This window comes from Sturnira hondurensis, unplaced genomic scaffold, assembly GCF_014824575.4.
Source record: "Sturnira hondurensis isolate 20B ecotype Veracruz unplaced genomic scaffold, ASM1482457v3 Scaffold0023357, whole genome shotgun sequence".
NCBI classification, from domain to species: domain Eukaryota; kingdom Metazoa; phylum Chordata; class Mammalia; order Chiroptera; family Phyllostomidae; genus Sturnira; species Sturnira hondurensis.
The window spans coordinates 10862988-10882374 of NW_028095988.1; the positions used below are offsets into that span (position 1 = coordinate 10862988).

Consider the following 19387-nt stretch of genomic DNA (forward strand, 5'->3'; position numbering starts at 1 on the left):
GTCCATACAAGCCCTCCGAGGCTGGTCTGCGAGCGCAAGCCGAGTCGCTGCAGTCGCTCCAAATTCCTCTGCTTCGCCGCACGCTCGCCCTTCGCCCTCCTGCGGGGGGGATATGCGGGCCGCTAGGCGCTCTTGGGTGCATCCTCCCCACCAGCTCTGGGGACCTGGCCTGGACCTCCTCTTGCTCAAGTGCCCCGCGGGGCGCTGCGGCCCTGGCCCAGGAGGGGCCGTACATCTGTATGCGCCTAGCGGCCAGCAGCACCGCCCCCCCCCCCCCCCCCCCCCCCGCCCACCCCGCAGTTCAGCCCAAGCTGGCCGGGGAGGGTCGGAGGCTGGGCTCTCCTCTCCCGCGCGGCGTGGAGCCGCCTCGCTCCTCCGCAGGCGGAGCCTCCTTCCCCCGCCCCCTCTGTCTCGCTCCCTTGTTCTCGCCGGGGCCGCTCAGACCTGCAGCGGAGCCGCGGCGCCCGCTCGTATCGCACCGGGGCTGTGCCCCCGGACCCGGCGACCGGGGCGGGCAGGGGTGCTCTCCGTCGGGCTGGACCCCTTGGCACTGCCAGGTAAGGGCCTGCCCTGGAGTCCGGGTTGGGGGTCCTCGGAGGGTCAAGCAGGGGGCCCACAGCCTGCGGGTGTCTTCAGAGCAGTGCGCTCCTCGGCTGGGAGCCCACTGCCGGCTCCCTTCTCCCGCGCTCTACCTCTTTCCCTTCTTCCCTCCCGCCCTCTTCTTCCCATTTTCCTGTCCCTCGGTGTCTTCACCCTACCTTCTCTCAGCCTGTTTGCCATCTCTGCCCCTTCCCTCTGTCTCCCCAAGCCTTCTCTCTGTTCCTTGCCCTGTCTTTCCCCATCTCCACTTCCTCTTTGCCTTTTTCTTCCTCTACCGTTCTCTCCTTTCCTTGTTCTTCCTCTTTTTCTTTTCCCGCCCTCCTTTCCATTCCCTCTTCCTTCCCTCTCCTGTCCTCTCCTCTTCCCACCTCGCCATCCTGTTTTCCACTCCTCTATCCCTTTCCTTTTCGTCCTGCCTCCCACTCTGGTCCCCAGCTTCTGTCCTGCTTCCCTCTTCCCTCGGGAGGGAAAGGACTGTCAGGTGTGTGTCTGCTCTGGGGGAGCAGGGGCACAGCCACAGACACCTGCGAGGTTTCCCTCACCCTGGGAGGAGAGGGAGGAGAGAGCAGTGGGAAGGGTCCTCTGTCCACCTCCCTTCCTGCGGCCCCTCCAAACCAGCCCCTCTCCCAGAATGAAGTTCTGGTGGCCTGGCCTGATGCCCAGGGCTGAGGGCTGCCCTGCCCACCCCTCACACACCGGGCCCCTCTTCCTTCTCCTTCCCATTCCCCAGACTAGTACCAGTGACTCCCGTCTGCTTTTCAGAGACCAAGCAGCTTCCTTTGATCTCTCTTTCAGTCTCTCGCTGCCATTCTGTCCCTGTCTCTGCTGGACAGTCCATGAGCCTTGGTTTCACCCTCAGTCACACTGTATCTGTAGCTTGAGTTTGCCTCTTTCCCCTCCCCAGTCTCCTGGTCCTACCCCCAACTCCACCGGCTCTTCTTTCAGCTCTGGCCCCCCACTCTGCCTCATGAGCCCAGTTCCCCTTCAAGGACTTCAAATGGCAGTGTGGGCTGGGGGCAGGTTTCTGGGGAGGAGGGACTTTTCACGGGCTCTCAAGCCTGTCTTAGGCTGCATTCCTTGTTATTTCAGCCTGACCCTAGACAGCTCCATGAATCCCAACCTCTAGGTTGTAAGCCTTTTCTGGTAGCCCCCACCTCCCCCAGCCCCTTGCTGCATGCCTCACCTGAGAGGACATGGGCCATGTGGGGCTCCAGGCCCTCCCAGCATCTGCTGTCCTGTTTTCTTCCCCAGGTCCTCTACCAGAGTTGACTGGCTGGAGATTTATCAGCTTGGAGGGCTGGATGTGCATATAGGCAGAGTCTGGGAAGAGGAAAGGATCAGACTGTCTGTTCTGTCTTCAACTGCGTTCTGGGCATTGGGAGTCTGGTTCCTTAGAGGTTGGCTCTTCAGCATCTACCTCTGGTGGGGTGGAAGGTTAAGGTTCCTTGACCCTGAAGAGCTACCTGTCCTGCAGGTGTGGATCCATGGGGTAGCCCTAGCACGTGTGGCCTCTGCCCCAGCCAGCTCATGCCTCAGCACCTGGGGGCAGTGAAGAGAGCCCTAGCTAGAGCCCAAACATGTGGGGCCTGGTGAGGCTCCTGCTGGCCTGGCTGGGCGGATGGGGCTGCATGGGACGCTTGGCAGCCCCAGCCCGGGCCTGGGCATGGTCCCGGGGGGGCCCAGGACCAGCACTGCTGCGGACCCGAAGGAGCTGGGTGTGGAACCAGTTTTTTGTCATTGAGGAATATGCCGGTCCAGAGCCCGTCCTCATTGGCAAGGTAAGGATCAAGCCCTCCGATGGCTACCCTGACTCTATATAGCCCAGCCCTGCAACTTCATCACTTCTGCAATGGCCTTGGTCCCTCAGGACTCTCAACACTCCACCCAATCCTAGATTCAGACTCTTGAACTTTCTGTTCTTATGTGGAACCACCGTCATTTTGCCCTGACCCTTACAGCTGCACTCGGATGTGGACCGGGGTGAGGGCCGCACCAAGTACCTGCTGACCGGGGAGGGAGCAGGCACCGTGTTTGTGATTGACGAGGCCACGGGCAATATCCATGTCACCAAGAGCCTGGACCGGGAGGAGAAGGCACAGTATGTGCTACTGGCCCAAGCTGTGGACCGAGCTTCCAACCGTCCCCTGGAGCCCCCATCAGAGTTCATCATCAAGGTGCAAGACATCAACGACAACCCCCCCATCTTTCCCCTGGGGCCTTACCATGCTACAGTTCCCGAGATGTCCAACGTAGGTGAGCACCCTAAGTCTGGATGCCCAGGTCCCCCACCTCCCGGGGTGCCTTCTCCTCTCCTTCCCCCATTGCTTTCTACCCTAGAACCCAATCCTTTGGTTCAGCCCTGCTCACATCTGGGTTCGCCTCATACGCTACTCTTCCCCTCCCGGCCTTGCCCCTGCTGGGTGGGGTGCTGGGATCCCCCACAGGGACATCAGTAATCCAGGTGACTGCTCACGATGCTGATGACCCCAGCTATGGGAACAGCGCCAAGCTGGTGTACACTGTGCTGGATGGCCTGCCTTTCTTCTCTGTGGACCCCCAGACTGGTGAGGGCAGGGTTCAGGAGCGGTGGGGCAGCCACAGGAAGAGGAGCCCCCTAACCCCGAATCTCTCCCTAGGAGTTGTGCGCACTGCCATCCCCAACATGGACCGGGAGACTCAGGAGGAGTTCTTGGTGGTGATTCAGGCCAAGGACATGGGCGGCCACATGGGGGGGCTGTCGGGCAGTACTACCGTGACAGTCACCCTCAGTGATGTCAATGACAACCCCCCCAAGTTCCCTCAGAGTAAGTGTCCATTGCTGCTCCCTGGGCCACCCTTTGACCACCCCCTCATCCCTCTCCTAGCCAGGCCCCAGAAGAAGGAGGTGCTGGGGGAAGGAGGAGAGCTGGGGACCTCTCTAAGAATGTCTTCTCTCCACCTACCCTCAAGGCCTGTACCAGTTCTCCGTGGTGGAGACCGCTGGGCCGGGCACCCTGGTGGGCCGGCTTCGGGCCCAGGACCCAGACCTGGGTGACAACGCCCTCATGGCATACAGCATCCTGGATGGGGAGGGGTCCGAGGCCTTCAGCATCAGCACAGATGCCCAGGGTCGAGATGGGCTTCTCACCGTTCGAAAGGTTAGCTTCCTGTTGCTGACACTTGTAGACTCACTCATACCCTCCTCTTGCTGCGCGCCTCCCCCCCCCGCCCCCGCCCGCCAGGACACACTCATAACTGGTCTAGAACAGACTCAGGAACCTATGTTGGCGCTTAGAGTTCATGGTCATGACTGGCTCAAGGCTTCATACATCAAACCTGTGATGGATCTGGGGGTAGACCTAGAATTACTAAGTCATCTGCCCCCACCCTTGACCACCAAGGCCACTGCCCCTCTGGTGTATCTCTCCTTTGAGGTGGGCTGAGCACTGGAAGCTTGTGGGGAAAGGATTCCACCTCCTGGGAGCTTAGGCCTGCCCTGGTTTCTACACACCTCAGCCACTCCACCTCCCCTTGCCATAGCCCCTAGACTTCGAGACTCGTCGCTCCTACTCCTTCCGTGTGGAGGCCACCAACACACTCATCGACCCAGCCTACCTGCGGCGAGGGCCCTTTAAGGATGTGGCCTCAGTGCGCATAGCCGTGCAGGATGCCCCAGAGCCACCCACCTTCACCCAGGCTGCCTACCACCTGGCAGTGCCTGAGAACAAGGCTCCCGGGACCCTCGTGGGCCAGGTCTCAGCCGCTGACCTGGACTCCCCTGCCAGCCTGATCAGGTGAGTGAGGCTGTGTCCAGGCAGGGCCAGGCCTGGGGGAAGGTGCCCAGAGGCAGTCTAGTAGTCTCAGAGGGGATGTGTTTTTGACCATAAATCACACTAGCCTCCTGGAAGAGGTCTCCCTCCCTGGGGGCCTGGGGCCAGGTGCAGGCTGGAGGGCCTGGCTCACCACTCCCAGGCTCTCCATCCATCCCTCTGGGTGGGTAGTGGTGGTGCCTCCCAGTGGCGGTGCCTCCCAGTGGCGGTGCCAGCAGATGAGCAGATGTAACCTCATCTGAGTGTAATTGATCCTTGATCACTATGGTCAGTCCCCCCGTGTGTCGTGCTTTACCCACTGGCTGATGTTCGATTTCCACAACTGCCCTTTGAAGTAGGTGTTTTCATTACCAGTCTTTCCAGGGGGTAGGCCCTGTGAGGTTAAGTAACTTAACCAAGGTCACCTAGTCAGTAAGTGGCAGAGCTGGGATTCGAACCAGGATGGTGCCTAGAACAGAGCCATTCTTTCCACCTCCCAGCCAGCATCCCTGTCACAGCACTGAAGGAGGTGCCGGTGTCATTCCCTTCTCATAGTTGAGGAAGCAAAGGTTAGACAATTTGCCCAAGGTCACATGGCTGTTCTGAGGCCAAGTGGGACTAGAACATGGATCCCGGGGTCCCCGGAACAGACCCCAGAGTCTGAAAGACAGCAGTGTCTCCCCTTTCTACCTCTTTCTGTCTTTCTCTTCCACTCCAAGGAGACCCAGTTCCCCTGAATCTCAGGACAGGTATTTAATGTTGATGACCTCTAGGGGGACCCTGTGTGAGTTAGGCTCTTAGTGCACGAGGCAGGTTCTGCCCCAGGAGCTCAAGCCCATTGGCTTAGATGAGCCAGGAAGCCCAGTAAGGGGAACAGAAGGGAAGGAGACAGAACAGCAAGCTGAGGACCTGCCCCCAGTCCGCCCCAGCTCCTGCTCTGTCTTCCCCAGATACTCCATCCTCCCCCACTCTGACGTGGAGCGCTGCTTCTCTATCGAGCCTGAGGACGGCACCATCCGCACAGCTGTGCCCCTGGACCGCGAGGCTCGAGTATGGCACAACCTCACAGTGCTGGCCACAGAGCTCGGTGAGGAGTCCGAAGCCTGGAGAAAGTGGCAGCCTCTTGGCAGAGGAGCTGTCCCTGAGCGTGGCGTGGGGGAGGGAGGTCACTGCCGTCTGACCCTCATCCCCAGCCTGGATTGTCACTATGAGGCAGGCCTGCTGTCCTCGGCTGGGTTGGGCTGGGCACAGTAGGTCTGCCAGAGCATTCTCCTGACCTTAAGTTCACTCCTGTACCTGGCTTTTCCCATTCGGAAAATAACCCTAACCTCAAGAGAGCTTCCAATCTCCAACAGTCCCAGCCTGCACCCTGGCTGACCCTGTCCTGCCCACTCTCTGCTTCAGGCTAAAGCCTGGGGCCAGGGAAGGGCTGGGACCTCCTTTGAGGGGTGACTGGAGAGCCACAGCAGTTGCTCCCAGGGAAGCCCCATGGGGAGCCCTCTCCTGTCAGGACCCAGTCACCAGCTCATGGTTCAGCTCCTCTCTGGGCAGCTCAGGCTCATGGAGGCAAGCAGGCCCCTCCCCCCGTCAGCCTCCCCTTAGCACCCCTGCTCACGTCTGAGGGTGTCCACACACAGTGTGTCCTGTCTGTGGCGGTTGCCACTGTGTGTGGGGATGTTTTGTACATGGCAGTCAAGAGCTAATGTGTGTATGTGGTGTGCACTTATGTGTGTGCTATTCCATGTGTGTGGAAATTGCATGTGCACACACATATGTTTGCGAGTACGTATCTATAACTTTATATTAAGGGTTAATATAAAGTTTTAACTTTTAAGGGTTGGGGCCTAGAGTTGAGTATGTAGAATTACATGTACATTACTTACCCATGTGTGTAACTGAATGGGCACAGTGACAGGTACACAGAGCTGGCTGTGTCTGTTGTTTATGTGAGTGTTTGTGGGCAGGTAATAATTATTACTTATTGTGTATCAGGTGCTGGTCTCAGCACCAAATGTGGGTTTATTCATTGTATCAGCACCATACGTTCATGAGGGAAGTATGGTTATTTCCCCCTTTTACAATGAGAAAACTCGAGTAAAGGGAAGTTAAATAACTTCCCAAGGTCGCAGAGAGGTGAAGTGGTGGAGCAGGCTGCAGAGCCTGAGCTCTCTCCCTCACCACCTGCTGTCATGTGTGTTCAGCTGGACATGTGTGGGTTTGTGTTTGTGTCCATGCAGAGGGGTGTTATGTGGTAGTGCATGTGTGTCTGTCTGTGAGTGGCCCTGTGTGTTGTGGCTGCCTGTGAATATGTAACTGGCTATGTGTATGAGGGTACTTGCCATCACCATCTTCTCAACCTTCTGCCCAGTTCTGCTCCCTGCCCCTCGAAGCTCATTACTGACTAGCAGACCCTGGACCCTTACTGCAGTGAAGTAATGGGTCCCTGCCCTATCCTGTCTCTGGGGTGCCCCAAACCTTTAGCCAGGCAGTCCACTTAGCCTCCTTGCCAGGCTGCAACCTTCAGGGCCTGCCAGGGGGAGAAACTAAAGGAACCAGCCTAGGAAAGGTGAGCGCCAAGGTGGGCAGGGGTGCACATTTTTCATTCTTTCTTGGGTGCCCCAGCAGTGAAGAGAAAGGCAGGGTAATGGTGGGAGCCACCTGATGTAGGGATGCGGGAAGAGGGGCCTGCGTCTGCCTGTGGTGCTCAGGGCAGCCTGGCTCTGCACCCTGTGCATCATACAGCTCCTCCCTTCCCAAGGTCAATGCTAAGTGATGCTCATTGCTGCACCACAGCCTTCCAGTCCTCTGACGGGGCATGGTGTGTGTGTGTGTGTGTGTGTCCTCTCACCAATGCTGTGCATGAAAATGCATTCTCTGGACCTTGGGTGGGGGTATACTATATTCACTGTGTATACTGAACATCCACTTCATGCATGTTGTATTTGTTTTAAATGCTGAGTGTCCTTCTAATGTATGGTGTTCATGTGTTTGTATATTTAATGGCTATTATCTAAATGCACTTCTGTCTAACCTTCATTTACGGTGTATGTGCCCTACATGCGGGTCATTGTTTATGTATATCATGAGTGCTATTCCTGTGAAATGTGTGCTGTGTATTGTACATAACTTGCGTACTACATGAATGTTGTTTGTGTTTGGTGGTATTCCATTCATTTCACAATGTTTACTACATACAAATTGCATGCACATTTCATGTGTTGCATGTGAGTACTATATGCTGCATGTGGCACCCATGCCCATGCACCATATGTGTTGTGTGTGGGTGTGTGGGGTGTATGTGTTCACATTCTGGCTTCAGACAGCTCCGCACAGGCCTCCCGCGTGCAAGTGGCCATCCAGACCCTGGATGAGAATGACAATGCTCCCCAGCTGGCTGAGCCCTATGACACCTTTGTGTGTGATTCTGCAGCCCCTGGCCAGGTGAGCTGCTGAGACAGAAGGGTTGGGGCCTCGAGACCTCCAGCTGCCCACTTCATACAAGGCCTGTCATTTTCCTCCCAGCTGATTCAGGTCATCCAGGCCCTGGACAGAGATGAAGCTGGCAACAGTAGCCGCATCTCCCTTCAAGGTCCTCTGGGCCCCGATGCAAACTTCACTGTCCGGGACAACCAAGGTGGGTGGCCTCCTATAACCATGCCCATGCCTCCACCACCCCAGTCCAGCCTGCCTGACCCCCACCCACATATCTGGGCCCTCCTCCTAACAGAAAGTAGATGTGGGTTTGCACAGGTTTGTTGGTTGTAAACCTTCCCCATGGAAAGCTATCTCCATGGGCCAGACTGACCCTACTGGTCCCAGGAGATGCCCTAACAGTTTTCCTCTCCCTCAGATGGCTCTGCCAGCCTGCTGCTGCCCTCTCGTCCTGCTCCACCCCGCCAGGCCCCCTACCTGGTTCCCATAGAACTGTGGGACTGGGGGACCCCAGCACTGAGCAGTACTGCCACTGTGACGGTCAGCATGTGCCGCTGCCGGCCCGATGGCTCCGTGTCATCCTGCCGGCCTGAGGCTCGGCTCTCACCTGCCGGGCTCAGCACTGGGGCCCTGCTTGCCATCATCACCTGTGTGGGCACCCTGCTTGGTGAGTCGGGCCACAGGGGGACACAGATGTGGGGTCCAAGTCTTTGGGGATGTGAAGAGGAATCGGGATCCTGGACATAGGGAAATCCACCCCGGGGTTTGCAGGAACCCTTGTGCCTGGATCGTCCCCCTGGCTGGTGCACCATCCAAGAGAAAACTCTCCGGGCCTCGGCTTCATGTCCCTGACCTGCTGGTCCGTAGTGACAGCAACAAGCCATAGAAACTGTTTATTGAGCCCTGACTCTGGGCCACGTGTGGCACTGGGCACATCACCTATGGGGTTCCATTTCATCCTTTCCACTCCCCTAATTGGTAAATGCTCTCCCTGTTTTCCATACCAGTAATCAATCTAAGGGTCAAAGAGGTTTGCAGAAGCTAGGCAACGTCCCATGCTCACACAGCAAGTAAGGGGTGAAGTCTGGAGTCACAGGAGGTTTGTCAGATGTCAGACCTGGGGCTTGCCACCCTTAGGCCACACTGCCTCCTCTGTCACCCAACCCCTGTGTCTGCCCCAGCCGCTGGCTCAGCCTGTGTGGCCTCTCCCCCAGCCTTGGTGGTGCTCTTCGTGGCCCTGCGGCACCAGAAGCAGGAAGCCCTGATGGTGCTGGAGGAGGAGGACGTCCGGGAAAACATCATCACCTACGACGATGAGGGCGGTGGCGAAGAGGACACAGAGGCCTTTGACATCAGCGCCCTTCAGAACCCCGATGCAGCAGCCCTGCCCGCCACTGGCCCCCTTGGGCGCCGTGATGTGCTACCACGGGCCCGGGCACAGCGCCAGCCTCGACCTCCTGGCCCTGCTGACGTGGCACAGCTCCTGGCACTGCGGCTCCGAGAGGCAGACGAGGACCCCAGCGTGCCGCCCTACGACTCGGTGCAGGTGTACGGCTACGAGGGCCGGGGCTCGTCCTGTGGCTCCCTCAGCTCCCTGGGCTCCGAGGCCGGTGGCGCCCCGGGCCCTGCAGAGCCGCTGGATGACTGGGGGCCGCTGTTCCGCACCCTGGCTGAGCTGTACGGGGCCAAGGAGCCCCCGGCCCCCTGAGAGCCGGGCTGCCCTGCCGTCCAAGGTGGGGTAGCCCGCACTGGCCCTCTGAGTGAGCCCCAGGGTCCAAGCAGGCGGCAGCAGCCCAGGGGCCCCAAGCCTCTTCCCGTCCCTGTGTTCCTCCTCCCAGATCCTCCAGAGCAACCTTCTTGTCACCGCCCTCTTCCTGAGTCTTCCGTGTCCTCTCCAGGGACCTCTGTCTCTGTAACACTGTCTGGGTCTCCGTTGTGTGGCTCTGACTCTGAATCTCTCTGTTCTGTCACTGTGATTCCACCTTATCTGTGGCTCTGCTTTTGTCTCTCTGGTTCTAAGTCTCTCGTACATGCTCTCTCTGTCTCCCTTTCCCCCACACACATGCTCTGTGTCTGTTTCCTGCCCACATCTGCCCCCTATTTCTCTCTGGGTCCCTGTGGATTTTGTTTTTTTTCCGTTCATGCCAAAAGCAAGAAACACTTCCAGCCACTGCTGCCCACCTTCCTGCAGGGGATATTCTGCCCCAGGTCAGTGCCCCTGGACTGTTTGGGGCCCAGGTGGCCTGAAGCCTCCCCCAACTCACTATCTCTAACTGGGCTCTCCTGTCTTTACAGACCTTCCTGCATGGTTCCATCCATCACTCATGGCCTCATCCCAGCTCTACTGGCCTCCAGCAGAGAGGGGGTGCCAGCCCACCTTCCAGGGGAGAGCTCCAGCCACCCTCCCCCCGCATTTGGCTGCCTCCCTGGAGCTCTGCCCAGCTGTTGGCATCCCAGCTCTGGGCATCGTCTTGTGTGCTTCCCAGGCCCCAGGGGAAGGGTAGGGGAAGGAAAAGGGGAGGCAGCTGGGGAAGAGGAAAGAGGGAGGAAGGGGAGGGGCCTCCATCTCTAATTTCATAATAAACAAACACTTTATTTTGTAAAGCTAGAGCCCTGTTCTGCTTTTGCGCTGAGGTTTCTGTATGGAGCTTTACTGTGGCAAAGAGTGAGAGGAAAAGCCTAAGCCTGTACCCTCTGGTTCATGTTCCCTCCCGTGGGGGATATTCCACTCCAAGTCCCTCTAGATAGAGAAGGGTTTGGTTGATTCCATTCAGGGAGTAAGTGCCCCACTCCCACCATCAGCTTTCTGAGTTCCCTGTTGTTCTCAAACTGTCCAAAGAAATTAAGATGTAGGGACGGGCCAGAGGGGAGGGTGGGAAGAAGTAGAAGGTGAGGGCTACAGAGAAGAAAGGAGGAGAAGAAGGAAGAGGGACTCCAGACTGAGAAAAAATACAGGGGGTGGGACAAACTAGTCTCTTGGGGCCTGTGGTGCCTGCTGGGGAAAGGGTGGGCCACTGAATCTGGGCCTGCCGCCCCCACCTTTATTTCTCCCCAGTCTCTTGTCTTATTCTTCATGGAGCACCAAGGAGGAAGGAGGGAAGGAGAGGACCAGGGAGGCAGAATCAAAGCTAACGGGTGGGAGCTTAGCGGGAGCGGCCAGCATCTCTCAATGCCCACTCCCTACACAGAGAAGGGATCCACTCAGGAGTCAGCACAAGCACCTAGTCCTCCTAACTGCAGGCAGGCCTCCCACAGACTCAAATAGGTGAGTCAGGACAGATCCTTGTGCCCACCCCCAAAATGTGGGGTGCTGGCAATCAGAGAAAGTTGCTTCAAAGGGAAGATGCCTTCCTCCATACCTTCCACACCTGCTTGATGAGGACAACCAGGTGGCGGGACAACAAGGACCCTTGCTGCAGGGCTGGAGTTAGTTCCTCTGCTGAAGACTGGAACAGACCCCCTGATTGCTCCATGGCCTGTGCAAGAACAGTCTGTCTATTCCCTGAAGGCCTTGAGAGGCAGCGCACCACGCAGGTGTCAGAGGAACAAGGTCTTCCAGTTCAGGACAGGCCAGGCCAGACCTTTACCCCTTTGGTCTCACCCCGATATCTGCATCAAGCCTTCAGGAGTAAATGGAGAATAGGAGAGACTGACCATGGGCAACTTTAGATAGTGAGGGGTGCACTGACATGGATGCACACCTCTGCCTTTTCTTCCAGCCCTTCCTCGCATCCTCCTCCGGTCCTCCCCAACTCATTAAATTTAGAGAGGAAAAAACACAGGGCATAGGGAAACAGGTTTGTCAGCACGACCCTTATCTCTGGTCTCAAATACCTCATCATCTGGAAGGACAGAAGCTGTCAAAGGAGTTAAGGGCAGGACCATGACAGAAAAAGAAAAGGTGAGATAAAATGGGAGAAGGAGATGCAAGAAGGAGGGTGGCCGCCCTGACCAAGTGGCCCAGTGGTTGGTCATCCTGAAAAGCAAAAGTTCATTGGTTCACTTACTGGTCAGGGCACATGCCTAGGTTGTGGGTTCGGTCCCAGTTGGGCTACATACAAGAGACAACCAATTGATGTTTCTCTTCCTCTCTTTATGCCTCCCTTCCTGTCTCTTAAAAAAAAAAAAAAAGGGAGCGTGGGCCTGTGAAGCAAAAGGTCGCCGGTTCCATTCCCAATCAGGGCACATGCCTGGGTTGCAGGCCAGGTCCCCAGTAGGGGATATGTGAGAGGCAACCACACATTGATGTTTCTCTCCCACTTTCTCCTTCCTCTCCCCTCTCTCTAAAAGTAAATAAATAAAATATTTTTTTAAAAAGGAGGAAAAGAAGGGTTCTCCTCCTGTTCTGCCCACTCTCTTTGTCTGAGTTCCGTCTTTCCCTCCCAGTTTATGGGAAGTGGAGGGGTGCAGAACATCCCTGGGGAATGAGCTACATGCAGTTCGCAGAGAGCCTTCAGCTGGGCTCAGGTGGCAATCTCAGGCTCCGCTGCTCCCTCCCTGCATTTCTCACAGAAGTAGTGAGCTGGTGGGTGGAGCCTTGACCCCAGCCCCTCTTTCCTCTGAAGCATTTTCCCAAAAGAAGAGACAAGGCCTGGCATTCTCCCCAATAAGGGGCTGCTCTCCTTATCCAGGCGTTGTGCCTTCTCCAGTCTGTCTCCTGTCTGCACACAGGAACCACATGTACATCACCTGCCACATTCACATGTACCTATCCTGGATCACTCACACCATGACGCACACACATCTCTGCACATGGAAATGTACTTTCGTGCCTGAGTCCATCAAACGCTTGAACCCTGGACAAAAGCTGCCCTTTCTCCAATGCTCCTCCAGGACTAGGCTGGCCAGGATCCTCCTGCTATTGTTCCCAGAGTCCCGCCTCTCCTTTCCTGAGCCTGAGAAATGGGAGAGGGGTACAGAAGGGTTGCTGTAGAGGCCACTGGCTAGGTTCTGGACCCTGATTCGAAGGCTAATTCTGCTGTACTGGTCACCTTTCTGTGGCTCCTCCTCACTGCAATTTCTTCTCCTTTGCCCCCACTGCTCTCCTTCTTAGGGCTTCCTGACCTTTCCTCCCTCCTCCCCATTCATCCCCACAAGCCCAGAGCTTGGAGGTTTCCTCTGTCCAGCCAGCTCCTACCTGGAGTAACCCTGTGCCTGAGGTTCAGGGTTGGAACTGGGGGATGAGCTAGAGGCTAGGAAGAGTGAGATGAGAGAAAGAAGGTTCAGCAACCTTCCTTCGGGCCCCATCTCTTGGTTAATCGTGCTTTCTCCCTGACTTGTCCTGAGGAGGGAGGGGCTGAGAGATGTCAGCCTGCATCTCCAAATCTGGGCTCACAAGGGAGAAGGAGGGGGCCAGGAAGGGCAGAAGATGTGCTAACCTGACAATTCCCATGGGCACAGCCACCTCCCTGTTTTCTGTGTTCCCCAGAAGGAGCTATAGAAAGGAGAGGCTGGAAAGCAGGCAAAAAGAAGAAGGAAGTAGGAGGGGAAGAAAGAAGGGGAAGTCTGGCAGCAGCAATGACATACCCCAAAGAGCAGTGCACAGGTGAGCTGTGGCCAGGGCTCCAGGCCTTGGTAGGCAGGGCACATGAGGCTCAGTGGGAGCAGTCTCCCCTGGGCTCACCCCTCCAAGCCCTCAGGGTCCTCTGGGTTCAGTCATCCCTGGCCACCAGGCATGGGCTGTGCCTAGCTACTCTCCCCAACATCCCTCCCCAGATGCCTGCAGGGCTCTATTCTGGTGTCAGAGAGGAAAGTCAGGGAGAGGACATGGGAGGGGAAGCCGTGCAGAAGGAGCATTGCTCTGGAGCAGGTGGTCAGGGTCCAAGCCTCACCTCTGTCACTTACTGTGTGACCTCGGGCAAGGCTTCCTCTTCTGTAAAGTGAGGATAATTTTCACCTCAAAGAGTTACCATGAAAACTGCACTCAGTAAAGGAGTAATCATTATAGCCATTAGAATGAAAGGTGGGGCAGAGGAGAGCAGATGAGAAAGTCCATTGCCACTCACCAGGAGTCCACAATGCACTGCCCTGCCTCTCCCAGCCTGGGCCCTTTGGAACACTCCCCACCTCATTTTCCTCCTTGGCTACCCCACATCACCAAGCTGAGAAAATGACAGACTCTGAAGCTGAGATGAGGACTAATAAGGGAGGAAGAAGGAAGACTGGGGATAGAGTGGAAAAAGCAGAAAAGAGGGTGGCAATTAAAAAGGGTCTAGCACCTAGCACAGCATCTGGCACACAGCAGGCACGCAGTAAGGCTTTGCTGAAAGAAGGACTTGGCACTGAGAAGGGGGCTGGACCAATCTATTGGGTGTCAATAGGAACACGCTGGGCAGAACCATCAATAGTTCTGGGAGTCAGAAAGAGATGGACTTGGAACAAATGCAACCAGCCACCCACTAGGGCTGGAGCCAGACGCTGTGATGCTGCTCACACCGCATCCTCCACCCACTCCCTGCACTAGGTCCCCCAAGTCCCGCCACCTCTTACAGAGCCTCAGTCTCTGTGGGGAGGCCCAAGGCTCCTGATATCAGTCCTACAGAGAGTTCCCCACCTTCACCAGCTCTGTGGGGGGTGGCAGGTTCAGGATGGGCCTGGCTGGCCTCCTTCTCCTCTTGTTCCTCCAGCTCCGGAAGCTTCTGCAGCTCTGAATACAGCACCCAGGCATCGTTGCGTGACACGTACTCCCACCCACTCTCTCGCACATGAAAGAGGTCTACAGAACCCCCAGAATAGGCGTCACGGTGGGTGGCATGGGCCACGGCGCAGCGAGCCAGGGCATAGGCCTCCTGAGTGGTCATGTCGTAGCGGTAGCTGCGGTCCAGCACGCCATAGGCGTAAGGAGACCCAGAGCCCACGGAGAAGATGTCCCCCTGCAGGCGGGTGCCATCGCTGTAGACATAGAAGAGGGCGGGACCTGAGCGATCCCAGCCACACAGGGCAGTAGCCACACACAGATCCAGCCCCCGATAGCGGGACATCATGGCTGACAAGAGTTTGGCGGCACTGGCCACACTGGGCAGCTGGCCCTCCCTCAGCGCCCGCAGCCGCAGCTCCCGCTGTAACACCCGGTACCATGTGGTACAGTCAGCGGAGGTGCCAGAGGTGGTGCCCAGGAGGTGCTGGTGAACAGGGATGATCTTGCGTGAGGCTGGACATGCCACGTAGTTGCTGCAGGAGGACCGGGTGTCAGCCGCAGCAATGACTCCGTGACGGAAGCGGAAGGCCAGGGTGGTGGTGCCATGAGCCAGCCTGGGACCCTGGGTCTGCAAGAAGGTTGGAGGGTCACAGCCCCGGGGCACAGCCCAGCCACCAGCCTGAGAAGGGTGAGGTGATAGCTCCTGGATGTCGGGGGCCTGCCACTTGCACACGTCCTGCAGAGCCATCCCTGGGACTGAGTGAAGCTTAGAAGTAGCAAGACAAGGATTTGTGAGCTGGGTCAAGTAAGGGAAGACGGACGCTAAGGAAAAGCTTGGCTGCAGCCAGAATTGGCAAGGAAGGCATGCGATTTGTGGCTTCACTTCTCCCAAACTCCAAATTAGGCTTGGGGTCTGGCTGCTGCAGCAGCCCCCTCCTCCTCAGAGGACCACTGAGGGGAGACAAGATGAGTCTCCAGCGCTGGGAAGACGCTACCCCTGACACATCTGAGCTTCACCCAAGGAGTCCCCTGTCTGTCATCCTCCAAGGAAAGGAAGTGCAAATGAAAGGAACGGAGCTAGGTTCCTCTTGTTTTTCCTGTCCCTGCCTTGAAAGATCTCCCAGCCTAGGAGGAGGAATAAACACATGTTACTGCTCTGAAGTAGTCAGAATAGGGTGCTGTGGCCCCATCAAGATAGGAGTTCTAAATATGGGGTCCCCTCCTCAGACGTATGGGGTGAGCAAACTATGATGCTCCCTCACCTCACACTTTCACCTCAAGGTCAAGATGGGAAAAGAGAAATGGACTGAGACAAGGACAAAAGAGAAAAGAGCAAGAGAGCCCTGGGGGTGAGGGTTGGGGGTGGAGAAACACAAATACCTTTGGTAGAGACAGGGTACTGAGGGGCCAGGGGTCACGGAAATTTTCGGTTGGAGCTCTCTTTCCCCTCTGCTTTGAGGGTAAATGTGGATCTGCACCTGCACACAGAGGTGCCATTCCTGACACTTCTCCAGCAGTACAGCTTCTCCACCTGTGTTACACAGCTCTAAGTATATAGCTGGAAAAAGTCTGATGACCTTCTCTCTCCTGGTTCCCCTTCTGCCCAATAGTTCACAGTGACGAGAGACTGGTTCAAAGTTCCCAGGCAGGAGAAACAACCGACTTTGACCCCATAATGCTGAGTCTAAGTCTTAGACCAACCAGGTGTGGTCAAGGGGGTAAGGATGTTGAATGCCGACAGCTGGCTCTTCAGAAAGACTAAGAAGACAAGAGCAGAGCGACAAGGTGCAACTACTTCTAGCACCACGTGGAGTGTATTTTACTAAACACTGCAGCTCAAAGGGGGGCTGTAGGAATGGGCTTATTCGGAAAAACAAACCCACACACAAAGGAAAGAGCCTGGACCTTCCAGACATCACGATGGTGGGGCTGTGGGATCATAGTTTGAAGGGCAATGTAAACATGTCACGGGAAGACTGGAGAAACCAGGAGGCCATACTAAGGTCCAACCAGTTCTTCTCCCTTCCTTTGTGTAGGACCACATGGAAATCTTACTAAAGAGATAAGAATGTCTCCTCTTTCTAAGAGTCTAAGTGAGTCTTAGACTCTTTTTAAAAATTATGTTTTTATTTTCAGAGAGAGAAGAAGGGAAGGAAAAAGACAGAAAGAGACAGAGAAACATCTATGTGTGGTTGCCTTTCATGCACACACCCCCACCGAGGACCTGGCCCACAACCCAGGCACATGCCCTGACTCAGAATTGAACCAGTGACCCTTTGGTTTGCAGGCCAGCACTCAATCCACTGAGCCACACCAGCCGGGTAGTCTTAGACCCTTTATATATGGATGGATGGCCACCTCCCTAGGTCAGACCATTGTCAAGTCAGATCTGGACAGTGGAATGGCTTCATAATTGGCCACCCTCCAATTTCCCTACCTAATCTTATCCTTCACACTGACATTTCTTCCTAAGGTATCACTCAAATCCTGTGTTTCCTCTACTAAGAAACATTGAAGGACTACAAGATCAAATCCAAACCACCTCTCCACTCCAGGCCAGCATTTAAGTCCTACTATGGTGCAATTCTAATGCATCCACTACAACCTATTTTCAGGCTATCACCCACCTCTTCTTCATTTATTTGAATCCTATCCTCCAAAATCTGGCTTAAGGACCACCTAGTCTGAAAATTCTTCCCAGATGTGGGTAGACAGAGAAGAGCCTGTAGGTTTCAGGGGCAATGGGACCCCATCGGCACTTAAGGAAATGGATCCAGACCTCCTTGGCAAAGCTTTCCTGGATCCCCAACTTCACCCTAGTTTATACTGACCTCCTCTCCCACATGTGAATTTACAGCACCTATCATTTTCCTCCTGCCACCACCTTATTGAGATGTAACTGACATATAACATAGTGTAAGCTTAAGTTGTACAATGTGATGATTTGATACCTATGTATTGCAAAATGTTTACCATAATACGGTTAGTTAACACATCCTTCACTGCGCATAATGACCATTTTTGTTATTGCTGTTACAGTGAGAACATTTTAAAATCTACCCTCTTAGCAACTTTCAAGTATAAAACATAGTATCATTAATGCTGTACATTAGATATCCCAGAACTTATTCCTCATAACTGAAAGTTTATACCTTTTGACGAATATTTCCCCATTTCCCTACCCCCTGCCCCTGGCAACCACCTTTATTCTGTTTCTCTGAGTTCAGCTTTGTGAGAGTTCACATAGGTAAGATTATATAGTATTTGCCTTTCTCTGTCTGAAATAAGTCACTGAAATAAGTGACTTATTTCACTTAGTATAATGCTCTGAAGGTTCATTCATGTTGTCATAAATGACAAGGTTTTCTTCTTTTATATGGCTGGATAATATTCTACATATATAGTTCTTTCCAGGTCTTAGCTACTGCAAATAATGATGCTACAGTGAACACTGGATAATATGGCTGGATAATATTCTACATATATAGTTGTTTCCAGGTCTTAGCTACTTCAAATAATGATGCTACAGTGAACACTGGGTTGCAGATATCGCTTAGAGATAGTAATTTCATTTCTCTCAGATGAATACCCAGATGTAGGATTTCTGGATCATATGTTCTATTTCTATTATTTTCTGGCAGCTCCACACTGTTTTCCATAGTGGCTGTTCCAATTTACATTCCCACCAACGGCAGCACTGATCATTTGTACCTCCCCTTTTGAGGTCTCCATTTAACTAGGTAAAATGTAAAAGTACGTTAAGAGAAGTATAAATGTTATTAGTGTCAGAGTAAAAGAACCATTGGGAGAAGTCAGTAGGAGGACTAGTTGCATTACACAGGTGACTGCAAAATAATACCTGCTAAATACCAACCAAGTGTGAAACACAGATAAGGATCTTTCGCTTCATTACATTCTGATGCTGGGCTTGGAAATGGTTGCCAAATTTCAGCATTAAAAATACAATACATGCAGAATTTTCTGAGGAAGGGAAGGGGCTGAGTTTGAGTATTAGAGGAAAGTGGAATTTAAATATTGATCAATGTTGCTTGCTGTTGGAATCCAACAAGGAAGGCCTAACACTGTCTTCATAAAACCATAAAGCAAGAGGCAACATTTCATACTTTTGCCTACTTCTTTTCTTGTTATCGGTCCCAAAATGCTTGAAAACTGAAGGTGGGTAAAGACGGGGAGAGACAATGAAATATAGCACATTCTGAATCAAGAGCTTTTCTTAGCAAGCTTAAGTTAGAGAACCTCTTGGTACATCTTTCCGAGCCCCAACTCTCCTCCAGTGTCTGACATGGTAAATGACTCATTTATTCAGGAAATAAATTTAGAATCTAGATTATGGATTAACTGAGCTCTTTGCTTTTCTTTCTTTATTCCTTTATCTGCCTTTTGGGCACTTCATTACTTACTAGAATGCCCACCAGAGGGTGGGAGTAAAGAGAATATTGAATCTTAAAAATTGGTACTGGTAGAGAACGTGGGTAGGGTGGTGATTAAGGCTATCAAACAAAAGGTATAGCACTTTTCTTTTGTTGCGCTTTCACCACAAGCAAATGTGGTTTAACTAACTTCATAGGAAAATGACCTTAGAGTAGATCATTATTTTATCCAGTAAAACAAAATGGCAATTTCAATAGGTTAGTAGAGTGCTGAAGCCGTAGAGATGTAAACTATTGCCTGGACATCTGGCTGGGCGGGGATAATTTACTCCTGAGGTTTTAGAGCAGATTTTCAACTAGTCACGCCCTTCTCAAAGATGGCCGGCCTCACTTCCCTCACTCAACAAGGTTTCCAATCGCTTCTTAGGAATTTGAGCTTAATGTAATCTAATACTGTTTGCCTGACAAAACCTAAAATGGCACATATATGCCTTTAGAATTTTAGGGAAAGGAGGCCATTTTTTAATCCCTGTTCGGCG

General features: G+C 54.1%; 2 protein-coding genes across 4 annotated transcripts; one reads left to right on the top strand and one right to left on the bottom strand.

Annotated features, from left to right (window-relative positions):
• The first annotated feature begins 305 nt into the window (after positions 1-305).
• Positions 306-10270, top strand: CDH24 (cadherin 24). 3 transcript variants are annotated; one of them, XM_037037558.1, is made up of 14 exons: positions 306-557; positions 1852-1997; positions 2075-2378; positions 2559-2853; positions 3045-3164; positions 3237-3404; positions 3550-3737; positions 4120-4373; positions 5339-5475; positions 7708-7829; positions 7911-8022; positions 8239-8487; positions 9035-10028; positions 10116-10270. In XM_037037558.1, the coding sequence occupies exons 3-13, from the start codon at positions 2178-2180 to the stop codon at positions 9526-9528; spliced, it is 2340 nt and encodes a 779-aa protein (XP_036893453.1). In that variant the 5' UTR covers positions 306-557; positions 1852-1997; positions 2075-2177; the 3' UTR covers positions 9529-10028; positions 10116-10270. The 3 variants fall into 3 exon arrangements, with proteins under 3 accessions (XP_036893453.1, XP_036893452.1, XP_036893454.1); XM_037037557.1 differs by having other exon boundaries at positions 1852-2378; XM_037037559.1 differs by lacking the exon at positions 1852-1997.
• Positions 10271-14305: 4035 nt separating this feature from the next.
• Positions 14306-15205, bottom strand: PSMB11 (proteasome subunit beta 11). Its single transcript, XM_037037484.1, has one exon. The coding sequence runs from the start codon at positions 15203-15205 to the stop codon at positions 14306-14308; it is 900 nt and encodes a 299-aa protein (XP_036893379.1).
• Positions 15206-19387: the final 4182 nt, after the last annotated feature.

Bases quoted from the DNA above. Each gene is read 5' to 3' on its own strand.
- CDH24 (XM_037037557.1), top strand. From the start codon at position 2,178: ATGTGGGGCCTGGTGAGGCTCCTGCTGGCCTGGCTGGGCGGATGGGGC. The intron at 2,379-2,558 runs GTAAGGATCAAG...TGACCCTTACAG, and splicing joins AGCCCGTCCTCATTGGCAAG to CTGCACTCGGATGTGGACCG. The intron at 3,738-4,119 runs GTTAGCTTCCTG...CCCTTGCCATAG, and splicing joins GGCTTCTCACCGTTCGAAAG to CCCCTAGACTTCGAGACTCG.
- PSMB11 (XM_037037484.1), bottom strand. From the start codon at position 15,205: ATGGCTCTGCAGGACGTGTGCAAGTGGCAGGCCCCCGACATCCAGGAG.